Source organism: Dermochelys coriacea, chromosome 16, assembly GCF_009764565.3.
Source record: "Dermochelys coriacea isolate rDerCor1 chromosome 16, rDerCor1.pri.v4, whole genome shotgun sequence".
In the NCBI taxonomy this organism is placed as follows: domain Eukaryota; kingdom Metazoa; phylum Chordata; order Testudines; family Dermochelyidae; genus Dermochelys; species Dermochelys coriacea.
The window spans coordinates 25,766,434-25,782,857 of record NC_050083.1 but is presented as its reverse complement, the minus strand read 5'-3'; the positions used below and the strand labels follow the sequence as shown (position 1 = coordinate 25,782,857).

Here is a 16,424-nt window from a genome sequence, read left to right as displayed (position 1 = left end):
TCAGAGTAGCAGCCGTGTTAGTCTGTATCCGCAAAAAGAAAAGGAGGACTTGTGGCACCTTAGAGACTAATCAATTCCCTGAAAAGGGATGGGGGAATACAGGTGAATTGCAGGGTATATCCCAGTTACACCATGGTCAGAACCTACCAATCTGTTGTAATATGGGTCCAAGCCTTTAGGAAATGGGACAACCTGCAGCCAAATGACAGGTTTCAGAGTAGCAGCCATGTTAGTCTGTATTCGCAAAAAGAAAAGGAGTACTTGTGGCACCTTAGAGACTAACACATTTATTTGAGCATAAGCTTTCGTGAGCTACAGCTCACTTCATCGGATGCATCCGATGAAGTGAGCTGTAGCTCACGAAAGCTTATGCTCAAATAAATGTGTTAGTCTCTAAGGTGCCACAAGTACAACCTGCAGCCAAAGGGAGAGAAAATCTCAGGCTATACGTGCACTAGTACTTTTGACAGTATAACATGTCACTCAAGGGTGTGAAAAAACACTCTCCTGCCAACATAACTACCGCCACTCGTTGAGGGTGGTTTAATTATGTCAACCGGAGAATTCTCTCCTGTCAGCATAGAGTGGCTACGTGAGTGATCTTACCAAGGCACAGCTGCACTGGTACACTATGCTGCTGAAAACTTGCTAGTGTAGACATGGCCTCAGAATAGTTTGTTACCCTCAACCAAGAAGTCAAATAAACTGGTTGGAAGTAGAAGACCCTCTACTGGTAGCAGATGGTGGAGGAGGAGAGGGAGGTGGTCTCGTCTTCTGAGACCTATGATATCTCCTGGAGTGATTGGGCTGTCAGAGCAAATAAAATGACTCTCTCTCTTGGACCAGAGGATGAAACTTCTTTTTCTGTATAGCTGGGGTACAAATATCTAAAGACTTCACCTGGAATCTTTAAGAAAGTGCAGAGCCTTGTCTGCTTTGTGTCCCCCCCCCCCCCCCCCCGCCAAAAAAAATTGGGCCCTGACAGGACAAGTTCTCTATTGTCTGTTTCATTTCCACTGCTATTCCCGACACCTGCCGCCATGAAGCATGACGCCCAGTGACAGCTGTCATCACTTGAGCCAGTAAATTGTTCTCATCCAAAGCCACCTGCAGAGAAGAGTGGGCTACCAAATGGCCCTAATTTATAAAGGCTATAAACTCATCTGGTAACTTTTCTTGAAACTTAGACATTACATCCCAATTTGAATGTTTGTGCCTGGCAAGCAACGCTTGGTGGGCTGCTATTCTAAACTGTAATGCCCAAAGAAGAATAAACTTTTTCCAAAAGAATTACAGGTTTTTTGCATCCTTATCTTTGGGAGTAAATTTAATCTATCCTTGTCTTGACTTCTCATTCATAAGAATGTAAGAATGGCCATACTGAGTCAGCCCAGTGGCCCATCTAGCCCAGTATCCTACCTTCCGACAGTGTCAGGTGCCAGATGCTTTCAGAAGGAGTGAACAAAACAGGGCAATTCATTGAGTGATCCATCCCCTTTCATCCAGACCCAGCTTGTAGCAGTCAGAGGTTTAGGGACACCCTGAGCATGGCCCATTCACAACTTCCACCACTAAAGCTCCAAGAGAAAATTTAAAAAAATCCTGTAACTGTAAAGATTCTGGATACCGTTTTTCTGTACTTTTAGCCATAATAAAGAAGAGGGAGATCTGCCAATGGATTTTGGTTGTCTCCTAAATCATAACATTAATAAGCAGGGCCACGTCAGCAGGGCCTGATGAATGCAAGATATCCATGAGCTTATGAGAGTTATCTTGAACCAGCACTAGATACCTAGAGAGGTAGCAGCCCTCTTCATACGCTCTTTGTATGTCTTGTAGACATCAGAGACTGCAGATGACTGATACAATAGCCTCCTTGGGTGATGAGGAGATGTTAAGCAGTGGCACTGACATGTCCATCTGCTCCAGTGGTACAGAAGCCACCATAATAGGATGAATAAGAGTTGGATGGACAATCTGTACTGGTTGCTGGGTACTGAGGTTAAAACTGGGAGGAAAATGGTGTCTCAATAGTGATATTCACAAAAAGAAAAGGAGTACTTGTGGCACCTTAGAGACTAAAATTTATTTGAGCATAAGCTTTCGTGAGCTACAGCTCACTTCATCGGATTGTTGCCCTCTCTCTCGATCACTTTGGCATGGAGAAGCTACTAAGTCCAGCCACACTCTAGGATGGCACAGAGTCTGAATCCTCACACATCAAATGCAAATTAGCCTCCAGGAGACTATGTTGAAGATGAACTTCCCTCAGCTTTTTAGTATGAGTCTTAAACCCTCTGCAAATAGGGCACTTATTCCTAACAGATCCCTCACCCAGAAACTTCAAGCAGCTGCAGTGGCGACTGCTGACTGGCACTAACTTATTGCATTCATTCGGAACACTTGAAGCCTGGAGACTTGGCATACCCTAGTACCAAAACAAAGCTCAATGGAAACAAAGAATAATAAGCTGAATGGAAACTTATAACAAGTACTTTAACTAGAAAAAACTTTTTTACTAAATATTTACATTAAAAACATTTAAAGTTTTCTAAGTTACAAACGGAAAGTGAGAAACTCACATGCTTGCTCCTACTACTGATCACAGACAGCAGGAGGAATTGAGGGGGGTCAGAGAAGCGCTGCCCCTTTATACTCTCATGCTAGCAGCATGAACATGCAGAGGGCACATGTACCACCCCAATGGGTACCACTCTGGGAAAAAGTTCTCTGGCTTAAGTACACTGAAGCACAGACGCCTGAAGTGGAATGGACATATGCAAGCACTCAAAGAAGAATTGTTATTCTAACATTTTATTCAACTATCATCTTCCATCTAGCATAATTTTACTTTGCAATGATACCACATGAAGAATTTTATATTAAAGAAAAAGAGCCATAAATATAAAGAAAATGTGTTCTTCTCCTTTACAATAAAGAATTGGAGTATTCCAGAATCTATTTTCATCTTCCAGGCTGCTAGCTAAAGACGATGAGGAACAATTGTTGCTAAAACAGGGTATGGTCAGCATACATCACTTGCAGCTGGGAAGGAAATAAACAATCAAATTAGCATTTTAATGTTTTTAAAGGAATTTATTTATGTTGCTTACTACAATATTCAGTGTACATAATTTCACAGGTGAGCCTCAAACATTACTAAATGAGAGAGAGTAAGAAAAAATATGGTAGCAGAAGTTTGTCTTGTAAAATGTTCCTGTTGCTTAAGCAATAGGTTGTGACTAAGCCAAATCTAGCTAAACTTGCTGCACTGTCTCTCTAACTAGATTGATAGTCATATTATTCTTAACTTGTATTTTGTTGGCAATTTTGTTTATTCTAAATAAACTTTGCTGTATTCAAGACATCTGGATTGTATTTAGTGGTTGTTACAGAGTTGACAAACACAGATCGGTGCTGCAGAGAAAAGGAAACTAATCTACCCTCCAGAGGAGACCAAAGAAAGAGGTAACAGTCAGAGCACTGAGCCAAAGGCAAGGAAACTTTAGGAGCTCTTTCAAAAAGGTGCTGCAAGAATACTGGCTATGATTACTAAGATTATGTCACGGAGGTCACAGAAGTCAGGGAATCCGTGATTTCCAGTGACTTCCATGACACTGGGGGCTCCGCAGCTGACCAGCCTACGCGGGCGGCATTAGGGGCCCAGCAGCTGCAGGTGGCGGGACCCCCCACAACTGACCAGCTGCCACCGCTGGTGATAACCCCTGAGCTGCCCAGCCGCCGCCGCTGGCAGGGGTCCCCCCCTGCAGTGACTCAGCTGCCACAAGCAGCCAGCCCTCCCCCTGCAGCTCCCAGTCACTGACAGCAGTGGCAGAGGCACCCTGGAGTTGCTCAGCGGCCGCCCCCCCATCCCACAACTCCCCAGTCATCGCCACGGCCCCCCCTGCAGCTTCTCAGTCGCTGCAAGCAGCCAGCCCCCCCCCCAGTTCCCAGTTGCTGGCGGCGGCAGCAGAGGGACCCCGGAGCTGCTCAGTGGCTGCGAGTGGGGGGCCCCCTGCTGCTCCCCAGCCTTTGCCACTGATAGGGCCCCCCACCAGCAGCTCCCCGCTGTAGCTCCCAGCCCCGCATGGCAGTGGGGCTGGGACCTGCTATTTTTTTCCAAAGTATGCAAAAGTATTAATTGTCAATAAAGATTATGTCCATGCCGAGCTAACAGTTTCAACTTCAGCTCTTTTTGCTGCAGCCCTGCTTTAAAAATTGTGCTTAGAATTTTTGTTTTTAAAAACAGTTGGAAGTTTCTTTTCCACTCTCATAACCCAAACAAGGCTGACAGGATTTTGCTGAAACTTGGGAAAAAAAATCACCTTTTGGCAGGGACCAACCCTGGAAAATTTAACTAAAAGTTATGTTTTGGAAAGTTATAAGTGTGGAAACAGATTTATAATGGAAACTGTTTTCAACTTTACCTATAGAATGTGCTGCCAAGGCTTGCTATAAGTAAATCCTTGACTCTATCAAACGGTGACTGCTGTCCCAAGAGGGCTGTGCAGAGCTGCAAAGATTTGAGAGCCCTAGCTGGCTTTCAAAACTGTCACACTGTGCAGCAGATGATCACAGCTCACCACATTTCCTACTTGAATTGTTAGGCATGCTACACCTCTTCTTTTCTTTTCTATTATGTTCACTCAAAGCTCTTCTTTGGGGACCGTCATGGCATGCATGTCTAAGAAAACTATTAGCAGATCACTACCATGTCATGTTTAATTGCAGAGAATTTGATCATACTTAGAGTTGATCCTGTAAACAATTATTTGTGCAAGCAAATTTTATTCACAAGAGCAGTCCCATTGAAATCAATGTGCACAAATGTTGCAGGATCAGGCCCCATGTTGTATAGTTTTATAAATCTAAATGTATCAAGTGACGAGGATGCAGAACAGATTGCGAATACATCTCAGCCGTCACATCACAAGTGATGTTTAATATTGCATTTTCAGCTCACTTCACACAAGCTCTTCAGGAAATCTTATAGGGTACTGCCCTGTGAATACATTAAAACGTGATCACTGCTAGGAAAGCAGATATTAGTGCCCATGTTAAATCAATTCAAGACATGCTTTTTTTTTTACTTAATTCTTTTTAAAATACTCCACAGCACAACAGTAAAACCCAACCCTGCCATTTTAATTCCTACGGCAAGGTGTGGGTGGAGCTTTCAATATTTTTTCCGGCACTGAAAAGCACTGAGTGACTCATGAAGTGGATATAAAAGATTAATGAAGCCAAGGCAGCTCCCAATTCTCTCTCTCTCTCTCTCACACCCACACACCCACCCCTTGTTTTTGGTACAAACAGGGCTAGTAGCAAACAGCCACAGGAAAACACATGTGTTTAGATGTCCAGACAATTTAATCCTCAATTTGACAGTTGAATATGATGAAACTTAAGTTAAACTTTAAAGAAAAATTGAAAGTATTCTTTGTTTTTCACTCCTTTTTACATGGTGTATTATTTTATTCACATTTTCTATGCAAGTTTCTATTTCTTAAACATAAGAGACTAATAGCATTGGCTTCTGGTAGGCTTAGATGGGCAGGAACTTTGCAAGTGGCTCATGCCCATCTCTGCCAGTACATCTCAGATACAAACGGTCTTAATTCTCTCTTTCAGCAGAAACTGTCAGTGATGCCGATTTGTGCCAATTTGTGCAGGGGTTTTGTAATGTGCACTCATGAGACCAAATATTTGCCTACAACTGAAAGTAGAATTTGAACCCAAGTGTTCAGTGCTGAATGGTTAACATGCTAAGGGCCAATCTTGTACCTCTGACATTAATGGGAATTCTGCCATTGACTTCACTGGAATCAGCATAGGAATCACTCACTCTGAGCCCAACCCAATGCCCATTAAAATAAAAGGGAGAACTCATATTAATTTCAAAATGAGAAGTACATGCAGTTCACAGTTCCAATTTAAATACACAGACAGTATTCCATCTTGGTCCCTATTGAGGTCTAGTTTGTACTCCATTATACAAATAAAAGCATTTGAGATCTGATAGAATACTTTGGACAATACATAAAGATTTCTGGGCACTGCGTTATTCCCATACATAGCACATACATACTGTGTACAATACACAGCCAGCACTTCCCGTTCTTTTTTCTAGATTAACTCTTATATAAACAATATAATTAGGAGAACTCAGAGATTTTCTCTGACGTTATTGTGTTTTGAACATTTCCAAACTTTTGCATATAAGAAAGAACAAATCACTAACTACGAATGTAACACAAAATAATTACATACAAAGCAGCAAAATGTAATCACATCTTTTATTCCATAGGAACATGGTCCTTTGGGTAAGTAATCTGTTTTTTGTTTTAAAGTACAGTTCCTCTTTTCATACAACAACATGTTTTAAACTACTAATTCAAATAGGTTCTGTTTTCATTTGGGTCCCTAATTTTCACTGGAGCTCAAAACCAACAATTTTTTATCCTGAGCAGCTTTGTATGTTTCTTCATTTGGATGTTCTGCTAAAGTTCACTAATTTCCTGACCTCCAGATCTGATTGTAAATTAAAGGAAAAAGGAAAAAACTGAATCTGTAAATATATTTAACAGAGTCACAGCTTCTATTAGGAGTAGTAAAAAAAAAAAAAAAAATCTAAGGTGAATGGCAGAGAATCCAAGAAGAAACAATATTTTTAATACAGCAACTTTCTCCTGCTCTCCTTGCTTGGCGGCTGTACAATAATATAACAAAAACATAACAACATAAGAATGGCCATACTGTGCGAGACCAATGGTCCATTTAGCCCAGTATCCTGTCTTCCGACAGTGGTCAATACCAGATGCTTTAGTGGGAATAAACCGAACAGCACAATTATCAAGTGATCCATCCAAAATCATCCAGTCCCAGTTTCTGGCAGTCAGTCACAGGTTTAGGAACACCCAGAGTTTGGGGTTGTGTCCCTGATCATCTTGGCTAACAGCCACTGATGGAACAAACTTACAGTAGAACCTCAGAGTTATGGACACCTCTGGAACGGAGGTTGTCCATAACTCTGAAATGTCCCATAATGCTGGACAAGAGGTTACGGACTTCAGCCTTGGGGTGGGGAGTTGGGGCTGTAGGGCTCCAGGTATGGGGCTCAGGGCTACTGCCCCCAGGGAACACTGGGGCTCACGACGTCAGCCCTGCAGCTCCATTCAATGCTTCAGCCCTGTGGGGAACGCTGGAGCTCGGGGTTCCCCATGGTTCCATTCCCAGTTTCAGATGGGGAGTGGGGCGCAGCACATGTTGGGGCTTCAGCTACAGGGGGAGCAGTGGGGCTGAAACTGGCACTTTCCTCTTAGCTAAAGCCCCAAGTCTCCCCTGACTGTCCAGAGCCCTGAACCCCCCTCCCACCCTGCAGCTGCAGCCCCAACCTCCCTTCTCCCCTTCGCCCCTCCCCATGGCTGAAGCCCTGCTAGGTTACATAAGCCATTAATACTTATAAAACCATGGGCCTTCCGTCAGGTGCAACTGTGAAACTTAACTGCCCCTTCCTGAGTCCCCTTATGCCTTCAGGGTCAGTGTGGGGTAAATATCCCATCACATATATATTTTTTGAGATGGGGTGACCAAAACAGCATACAGTATTCAAGGTATGAGTGTACCAGGGATTTATATACTGATATATATACACACATATATATATATATACACATATACACATATATATATATACATATATACACACACACACACACACACACACACACACACACACACACACACACACACATATATATCTCTGGACTCTGGGCACTGTATTTCAGTGGTCGAATGTGGACAAATTGGAGAAAGTCCACAGGAGAGCAAACAAAAATAATTAAAGGTCTAGAAAACAAGACCTTTGAGGAAAGACTGAAAAAACTGCATGCGTTTGTCTGGAGAAGAGAAGACTGAGGAGAACATAACAGTTTTCAAATACATAAAAGTTTGTTACAAGAAGGAAGGCAAAAAATTGTTCTCATTAACCTCTGAGGAGAGGACAAGAAACAATGGGCTTAAATTGTAGCAAGGGAGGTTTATGGTGGACATTATGAAAAGCTTCCTGTCAGGGTAATTAAGCACTAGAATAAATTGCCTGGGGATGTTGTGGAATCTCCATCATTGGAGGTTTTTGTCTGCTGCTACACACAAACAAGATGTTTTCAGTGAACTATCCATGATGACTACAAGATCTCTTTGTTGAGTGTTTACCAGCTAATTTAGACCCCCATCTCGTTGTATGGGTAGTTGGGATTATGTTTTCCAATGTGCATTTTACACTTAACATTGAATTTCATCTGCCATTCTGGCCAGTCACCCAGTTTTATGAGAGCCTTTTGTAACTCTTCAGAGTCATCTTTGGATTAAACTATCTTGAATAATTTTGTATCATCTTCAAATTTGTGGTGTTTGTGTTTGGCGGGAAGACAAATCGATTCTCCAATGAAACTCAAATTGCAAATCCATCACAGTAAAAGCAGAATAAGACACACTGGTGAAAGCCCTAAAATGTGGGTAGTGTAAGATTGATTTTTTTTTAAAAATAACCAATGGTATAGGTGAGCATTTCCAGGAAACAAAGGAACCAGGATAAATACTTGAAGTTGGAGCAGACCAAAAATCTCCTAAAGTAATAGAGGTGTATAGAAACAAAAGGAGTTACATTCACGAGCACCAAGTTCTGAGAGTCTTAAAACAGAGTAGACCCTTAAGTTACAAATTATAACTCAGAAAGGATATATACCTTGATGATGATCCCATTCTTCCTCCTCCCAATATTTTGCACTCTAATTAAAATGTTTATTTCCAAATAATATCATGATGCAAAAAAAAAATCACAATCACAATAAGATATATTATTAAAACCTCTACAGTCTCATCAGAAAACAGAGTCTGAAAATAAAACTTTTCATTAGAGAACAAAGTGAGAAAGTAATGTACCTCTTTAAACATATACTGGGATAAAATGTTAAAAGGATAAGGAATATGAAACATTCTACCATACAGTTTTGTGTACAAGTGAGCCCTTCAGCTGAGAGATGACTTGGTTGTTGTATATAAACTAACAGCAAATTAAGAGGACTGAAGGTATTGAATAGTAAAGGGCCAATAAAAGTTATTACATACATTCTGTAATGAATTCATTCCCTAAAGGGAAGCCACTATAATTTAAAAGAAAACTGGAGTATTGTACTAATATTCCTTAATATAAACAACAGGCCTGCCCACAGAATTTTGCATTGTCTGGGAGTCCAGCCAAAGGCGTCTATTGGAAATTTGTATAGACCTTTTGTTTCATTGTATTGTAGCATTGAGATGGAATGCTAAAATATCATGAATCAAAGCATCTACTGAGTGGTGGTCACAGCAGAACTTCTATGCTGAAATAGAAACATTTTACAAGACAATGCAGAATTAATGCATATAGATTTGTGTTTCTCATCATATTATATGAAAATCACATGACAGAGATGTGATTTGGGTAATGAGACACAAAGACATCCTTCTTTCATATTAGGATCAGCTAAGGTGATTTACAAATCAAGATTTCTTCAGTAGGCTGTATGAAATGCGGATTTCGTCACAGTCTAATTCCCAGTAGGCAGTTATCCACAACACACACACTAACATTTAAAGAAAAGGCGGACTTGTGGCACCTTAGAGACTAACAAATTTATTTGAGCATAAGCTTTCATGAACTACAGCTCGATGAAGTGAGCTGTAGCTCACGAAAGCTTATGCTCAAATAAATTTGTTAGTCTCTAAAGTGCCACAAGTCCGCCTTTTCTTTTTGAAGAAACAGATTAACAAGGCTGCTATTCTGAAACTCTAACACTTGGGATTCTTATTCGCAGTCTCAGTAGAAGGGTGAGTTCCATAAGCATGGAAACAACACTCCCCTTATGAGTCTTAGTGGTGGTCCTTCAAGAGCTGTGGTGGCATATTGGTTGGGGGCATGGGAGAGAAGCTTGGACTGCCCTTACTAGTGCTGTAAGTCTTCCAAAGATAATTACAAGACTTTATCAATCAAGCATATTTCCAAAATTTGCAAAGGTTCCATTTATTTCGTCAGCTTCCACTATCTTTATTTCTGCAGTAACAAGGAAGATTTTCAGTCCAAGAGGAAAGATGTGAATTTTCTTTACAAAATAAAATTTTATTTGAAAATCTAGCAAAGTAAATTGAATTGTCTACATTAATTAAAATATATGATATTATATGATTTCATGTGATATGATAATAGATACCAGATATGAAGAGCAAAGGAGAAAACTGTGGCCAGCAGACTTAACGATAATAGTAAGTTTTTAAAATGTATTAGGAACAAAAAAAAAATCCTGACAATGGAGACCTGAGAGAAAGTTTGGAATTTGGGGGGGGGGGGAACATGGGCTGTTATAGCAAGGATAAGGGAGAGAGAAGACAGAACTGGGGGGGGGGGGAAATCAAATCAGTATCTTAGATGTCAGTATCTTATCAGTATCTTAGTATACTAATGCGAGAAGTATGGGGAATAAGCAGAAAGAACTCAAAATGCTAGTAAATAAACAGAACTATGATATAGTTGGCATCACAGATTGGTGGGATAATACACATGACTGGAATATTGGTATAGAAGGGCACAGCTTGCTCAGGAAGGACAGGCAGGGGGAAAAGGGAGAAGGCATTGCCTTATAAGGCATATATATTAAAAATATATACACTTGGACTGAGGTTGAGATGAAGACAGACTAGCTGAAAGACTCTGGATAAAGATAAAAGGGGTAAAAAACAAGGGTGATGTCATGGTAGCGGTTTACTACAAACCACCTAACCAGGAAGAAGAGGTGCGTGAGGCTTTTTTTATAGCAACTAACAAAATCATCCAAAGCACAGGACTTAGTGGTAATGGGGGACTTCAACTACCCAGACATCTATTGGGAAAATAACACCGCAGGGCACCGATTATCCAACAAGTTCTTGGAATGTATTGGAGACCATTTTTTATTTCAGAAAGTGAAGAAAGCTACTAGGGGAAAAGCTGTTCTAGATTTGATTTTGACAAATAGGGAGGAACTGGTTGAGATTTTGAAAGTGGAAGGCAGCTTGCATGAAAGTGTTCATGAAATGGTCGAGTTCATGATTTTAAGGAATGGTAGGAGGGAGAACAGCAAAATAAAAACAATAGATTTCAAGGCAGACTTTAGCAAACTCAAGGAGTTGGTAGGTAAGATCCCATGGGAAGTAAGTCTAAGGGGAAAAACAAATGAAGACAGTTGGCAGTTTTTCAAAGAGACATTATTAAAGGGCACAAGAGCAAACTATCCCACTGTGTAGGAAAGACAGGAAATATGACAAGAGACTACCATGGCTTAACAGGAGATCTTCAATGATCTGAAACTCAAAAAAAAGAGTCCTACAACAAGTGGAAACTAGGTCAAATTACAGAGGATGAATATAAACAAACAACACAAGTATGCAGGGACAAAATTAGAAAGGCCAAAGCACAAAACAAGATCAAACTAGCTGGAGACAAAGGGTAACAAGAAAACATTCTACAAATACATTAGAAGCAAGAGGAAGACCAAGGATAAAGGAGGCCCATTGCTCAACGAGGGGGAAAAACAACAGAAAATGCGGAAATGTGGATAATGACTTTTGTTTCGGTTTTCATCAAGAAGGTTGGTGGTGATTGGATGTGTAACATAGTTAACGTCAGTAAATATGAGGTAGGACCAAGAGAGGCTAAAATAGAGAAAGAAAAAGTTAAAAAGTACTTAGACAAATTAGATGTCTTCAAGTCACCAGGGCCTGATGAAATGCATTCTAGAATACTCAAAGAGCTGACTGAGGAGATATCTGAGCCATTAGCCGATTATCTTTGAAAAGTCATGGAAGATGGGAGAGATTCCAGAAAACCAGAAAAGGGCAAATATAGTGCCAATCTATAAAAAGAGAAATAAGGACAACCTGGGGAATTACAGACCAGTCAGCTTAACTTCTGCACCCAGAAAGAGAATGGAGCAAATAATAAAGCAATCAATTGGCAAAGTAGAAGATAGTAAGGAGATAAGTAACAGTCAGCATGGATTTGTCAAGAACAAATCGTGTCAAACTAACCTGATAGCTTTCTTTGACAGGGTAACAAGCCTTGTGGATAGGGGGGAAGTGGTAGACATGGTATATCTTGACTTTAGTAAAGCTTTTGATACTGTCTCACATGACCTTCTCAAACAAACTAGGGAAATGCAACCTAGATGGAGCTACTATAAGATGGGTGCATAACTGGTTGGAAAACCATTCCCAAAGAGTAGTGATCAGTGGCTCAGAGTCATGCTGGGAGGGCATAACGAGTGGGGTCCCACAGGGATCATTTCTGGGTCCAGTTGTCCTCAACATCTTCATCAATGATTTAGATAATGGCATAGAGAGTACACTTATAAAGTTTGCGGATGATACCAAGCTGGGAGGGGTTGCAAGTCATTTAGAGGATAGGATTATAATTCAAAATGATCTGGACAAACTGGAGAAATGGTCTGAAGTAAATAGGATGAAATTCAATAAGGACAAATGCAAAGTACTCCACTTAGGAAAGAACAATCAGTTGGACACATACAAAAAGGGAAATGATGGCCTAGGAAGGAGTACTGCGGAAACGGATCTGCGTGTCATAGTGGACCACAAGCTAAATATGAGTCAACAATGTAACACTGTTGCAAAAAAAGCAAACATCATTCTGGGATGTATTAGCAAGAGTGCTGTAAGGAAGACATGAGAAGTAATTCTTCCGCTCTACTCTGGGCTGATTAGGCCTCAGCCGGAGTATTGTGTCCAGTTCTGGGCACCACATTTCAGGAAAGACGTGGACAAACTGGAGAAAGTCCAGAGAAGAGCAACAAAAATCATTAAAGTCTAGAAAACATGACCTATGTGGGAAGATTGAAAAAACTGGGTTTGTTTAGTCTGGAGAAGAGAAGACTGAGAGGGGACATAACAGTTTTCAAGTACATAAAAGGTTGTTACAAAGAGGAGGGAGAAAAATTGTTCTTCTTAACCTGTGTGGACAGGACAAGAAGCAATGGGCTTAAATTGCAGCAAGGGAGATTTAGGTTGGACATTAGGAAAAACTTCCTAACTGTTAGGGTGGTTAAGCACTGGAATAAATTGCCTAGGGAAGTTGTGGACTCTCCATGATTGGAGATTTTTAAAAACAGGTTCGACAAACACCTGTCAGGGATGGTCTAGATAATACTTAGTCCTGCCATGAGTGCAGGAGACCGAACTAGCTGACCTCTTGAGGTCCCTTCCAGTCCTTTGATTCTACGATTCTATGGTATTGGTCCATTAATAGATAGATATGGTAGTATTATCAATAAAAATGCAGAAGAGGCAGAAATGTTCAATAAATATTTCTGTTCTGTATTTGGGAAAAACAGATGATGCAGCCTCATCAGATGGTGATGACACTACTCCTTCCATTCCACTAATGTTTCTGGATAAAAGCTAATACATTTAAACATTTTCAGATCAGCAGGTCCCAATAACTTGCATCCAAAAGTTTTATGAGCTGGCTGAGGAGCCAGTTTTTATCCAGAACTAAAGGAAAGTCTCAAAAGGGGACTGGCTACGATTGCTTGATCTGCTTTATGCCAGAGGGTATACTGGAAAGCTGTTCAAAGGCAATAGGTAACTTGTATTAGAAAAGGGAACGTATCTAACGTAGAACTGTAAAGCCTGATATTGCATCTTCATGTTTTTTCCTTTGAAACTTGTATGTGTTTGCTTTCCCTTGTTATTCCATCTTTGAATCTGTGATTTTTTTTGTGTTTTTGTAAATAAACAGTTTGTTTACTTTTACCCTAAGCAGTCTCTGTTGTGAAAACTGTGTGGAGTGTATGTGCCAAAGTGAACTGGTAAGTGGAGGCAGGTTTCATGTCTTTGAGGGTGATTAACCAAGAGGGGGAAAGTCTGAGTGTCTGGTAGTTGAGAACTTGGTTTGGTCAGATTTGGGAAGACTCAAGATTGGAGGGCTCTGGCATCAAGACTTCAAGGAATAAGTAGGCTGGTGGAAGCCAGAGTCAGACCTTTATGTTAGTGAACTGGCTACCATTGTTAGAGCTCTGAGCCATAGCTGCATACCATTAAGACACCCAAAGTTACAGGGCAGGTGGTGACAGAACCTCTTACTGGTCTGGGTGATCCCCAAAACATCACAGTAAGTTATGTGTGTGTAAGATGGAACTAGAGAGATGTTTTTTCATAAAGATTTTCAGCACCAAAAACAGTTTGGATTATAGCGTATGTTGTCTATATACACACACACAAACAATGAACTGAAGGGAAAGCTTTACTTGCCTAAAGTACAGAAATGTTTTGGTCTATTAACCTGGACTTTGACAAAAATTGCTCGAAAGACTTTTTAAAAGAACAAAGTCCTGCTTGATATCGTGATAGAACTACTTACCTAAGAAAGCTTTTTATTATTAATTATTATTTGTACTGCAAATAATATGTAGAGACCTCAACCAGGAGTAAGGACCCTAATATGCTAGATGCTGTACAGGCACATAGTCAAAAAACAAGTCATTGCCTCAAAGAGCTCACAGTCTAGGTTATTACAAGGCACAACAGATGAATGAGACAAACAAATCAGGGAAAGGAAATAACAGTAACGAAAACAAGTTAAGCTTATGCTTTAGTTTAACGTATAACGCAATGCCATAAAACAATATAGATTTCTCGTTCATAAACAGATGGTTTCAAGTTGACACCAAATTAGAGTAATTTGATAACACATACACAGGGGGGAAAGTAAGAATAGGGACTTACTGGTACAGGGCTGGGCTGGGGCTGGCTCTGGCCCCCGGAAGGGGCAGGGCCTCGGGCAGAAAGGACAGGGTTGGGGGAGGTCAGAGCCAGCCCTGGGCCACCCTGTACCAGCAAGTGCCTCTCTCCCCATCCCCGGGGTAACAGTGGCAGCCGGGCGCTCTGGCAGCGGTTTAAAGGGCCCTAGGCGGTAGCGGCCGCCAGAGCCCTGGGCCCTTTAAATCATCCCTGGAGCCCCGCCACCGCTTCCCCAGGGCTCCAGCAGCAGGGCTCAAGGGATGGGGCTCCGGCTACCACCACCGCGCTGGGCCCTTTAAATCGTCCCCGGAGCCTGCCGGAGCCCTGGGGAAGCGGAGGCAGGGCTCTGGGAACGATTTAAAGGGCCCAGGGCTCAGCTGTCACTACCACCCCGGGCCCTTTAAATCACCGCCCCAGCCCCGCCGCCGTTACCCCAGGGCTCCGGCAGCAATTTAAAGGGCCAGGGGCTCCAGGCGTTGCTGGGAGCTGCAGGCCCTTTAAATTGTGCCTGCGGAAGCCAATCCACCCCGGTACAGCGCACCGGCTCTTGCCGGTACGCCGTACTGGGGTGTACCGGCTTACTTTCACCTCTGAGCATACACAAAATCACTTCTAAAGGTAAATTATCTTCCTTCCTTCAGCTCTAACTCAGCGATCGAGTGATATTTAGACAACAAAGCACAGGATTATTATACACCATAACAAAAGGGAGAAGATTTAAAATAAAGACAAGTTAACTTACAGCCCAGGTTTTTGTCAGCCTGAAAATAGGTGCGCTTTGTAATGCTGATACTACAGCCATGATGGAATGAAGGTTGTTCAGGTCTAGAAGTTTCTGAAACACCACCAAAGGAAAAATTAATTAACCTTTTCTCATAGCTCTTTAGAGCCATCACACTGAATACAATCAAACTAGAGGTGCAATTCTTCAAAACAAAAGCAAGGGGTACTAAATGGTGTCTAATTTGGGAAATTCTATTAATCTGGGTGACATTTTGCACTTTAAAAATGTTGCAGATATTCCAGGCTTGCCTTGAACTCATTGCAAAGTGAAAGCTCACTTAGATGTACCTCCTACGTTCACGAAACTAATTTGGGTTTTGCAAGGTTCTCTCTTTGGAGGTGGAAAAGATTAAATATTTTTAAGTGTAACTCAGGTGTTATTGTTGAAAACAAGTTCTAACAATATGATACTATAGTTCTGGAAACATATATGTTTAATTGGGCCAAAAGATTCAACTTTGGCCTCCAATGGTTACCGAAGATGTTGAATGAAGTAGTCTAGAATTAATAAAGTGACTTTTTGTTAAAATAATGCTGTAATCTTTTTTTAAAAAGACAATGCTTCTCCCCCTCCCAACATGTTTAAAAACCCAGCCTGTGGTCACAGTTATCTTCAGCAGACTCCTTGCTGTAAAAATCACCAAGACAACTGAGAACATTTGAACATAAAACTGGCCATACTGGGTCAGACCAATGGTCCATCTAATCCAATATCCTATTTTCTGACAGTGGCCAGTGCTGGAAGCTTCAGAGGGTATAAACAGAACAGGGCAATTATCAAGTTATCCATCCCCTATCATCCAGTCCCGGCTTCT

At 41.3% G+C, this 16,424-nt stretch overlaps 1 protein-coding gene across 17 annotated transcripts in view; it reads right to left on the bottom strand.

The window, feature by feature from the left end:
* Positions 1–16,424, bottom strand: part of RALGPS1 (Ral GEF with PH domain and SH3 binding motif 1) — a 443,114-nt gene that overhangs the window by 269,060 nt on the left and 157,630 nt on the right. For all 17 annotated transcript variants that reach the window (XM_043498706.1, XM_038375127.2, XM_038375136.2 and 14 more), the window contains one exon: positions 15,569–15,661. In XM_043498706.1, coding sequence (XP_043354641.1) covers positions 15,569–15,661 — 93 coding nt within the window. The remainder of the gene's footprint in view (positions 1–15,568; positions 15,662–16,424) is intronic.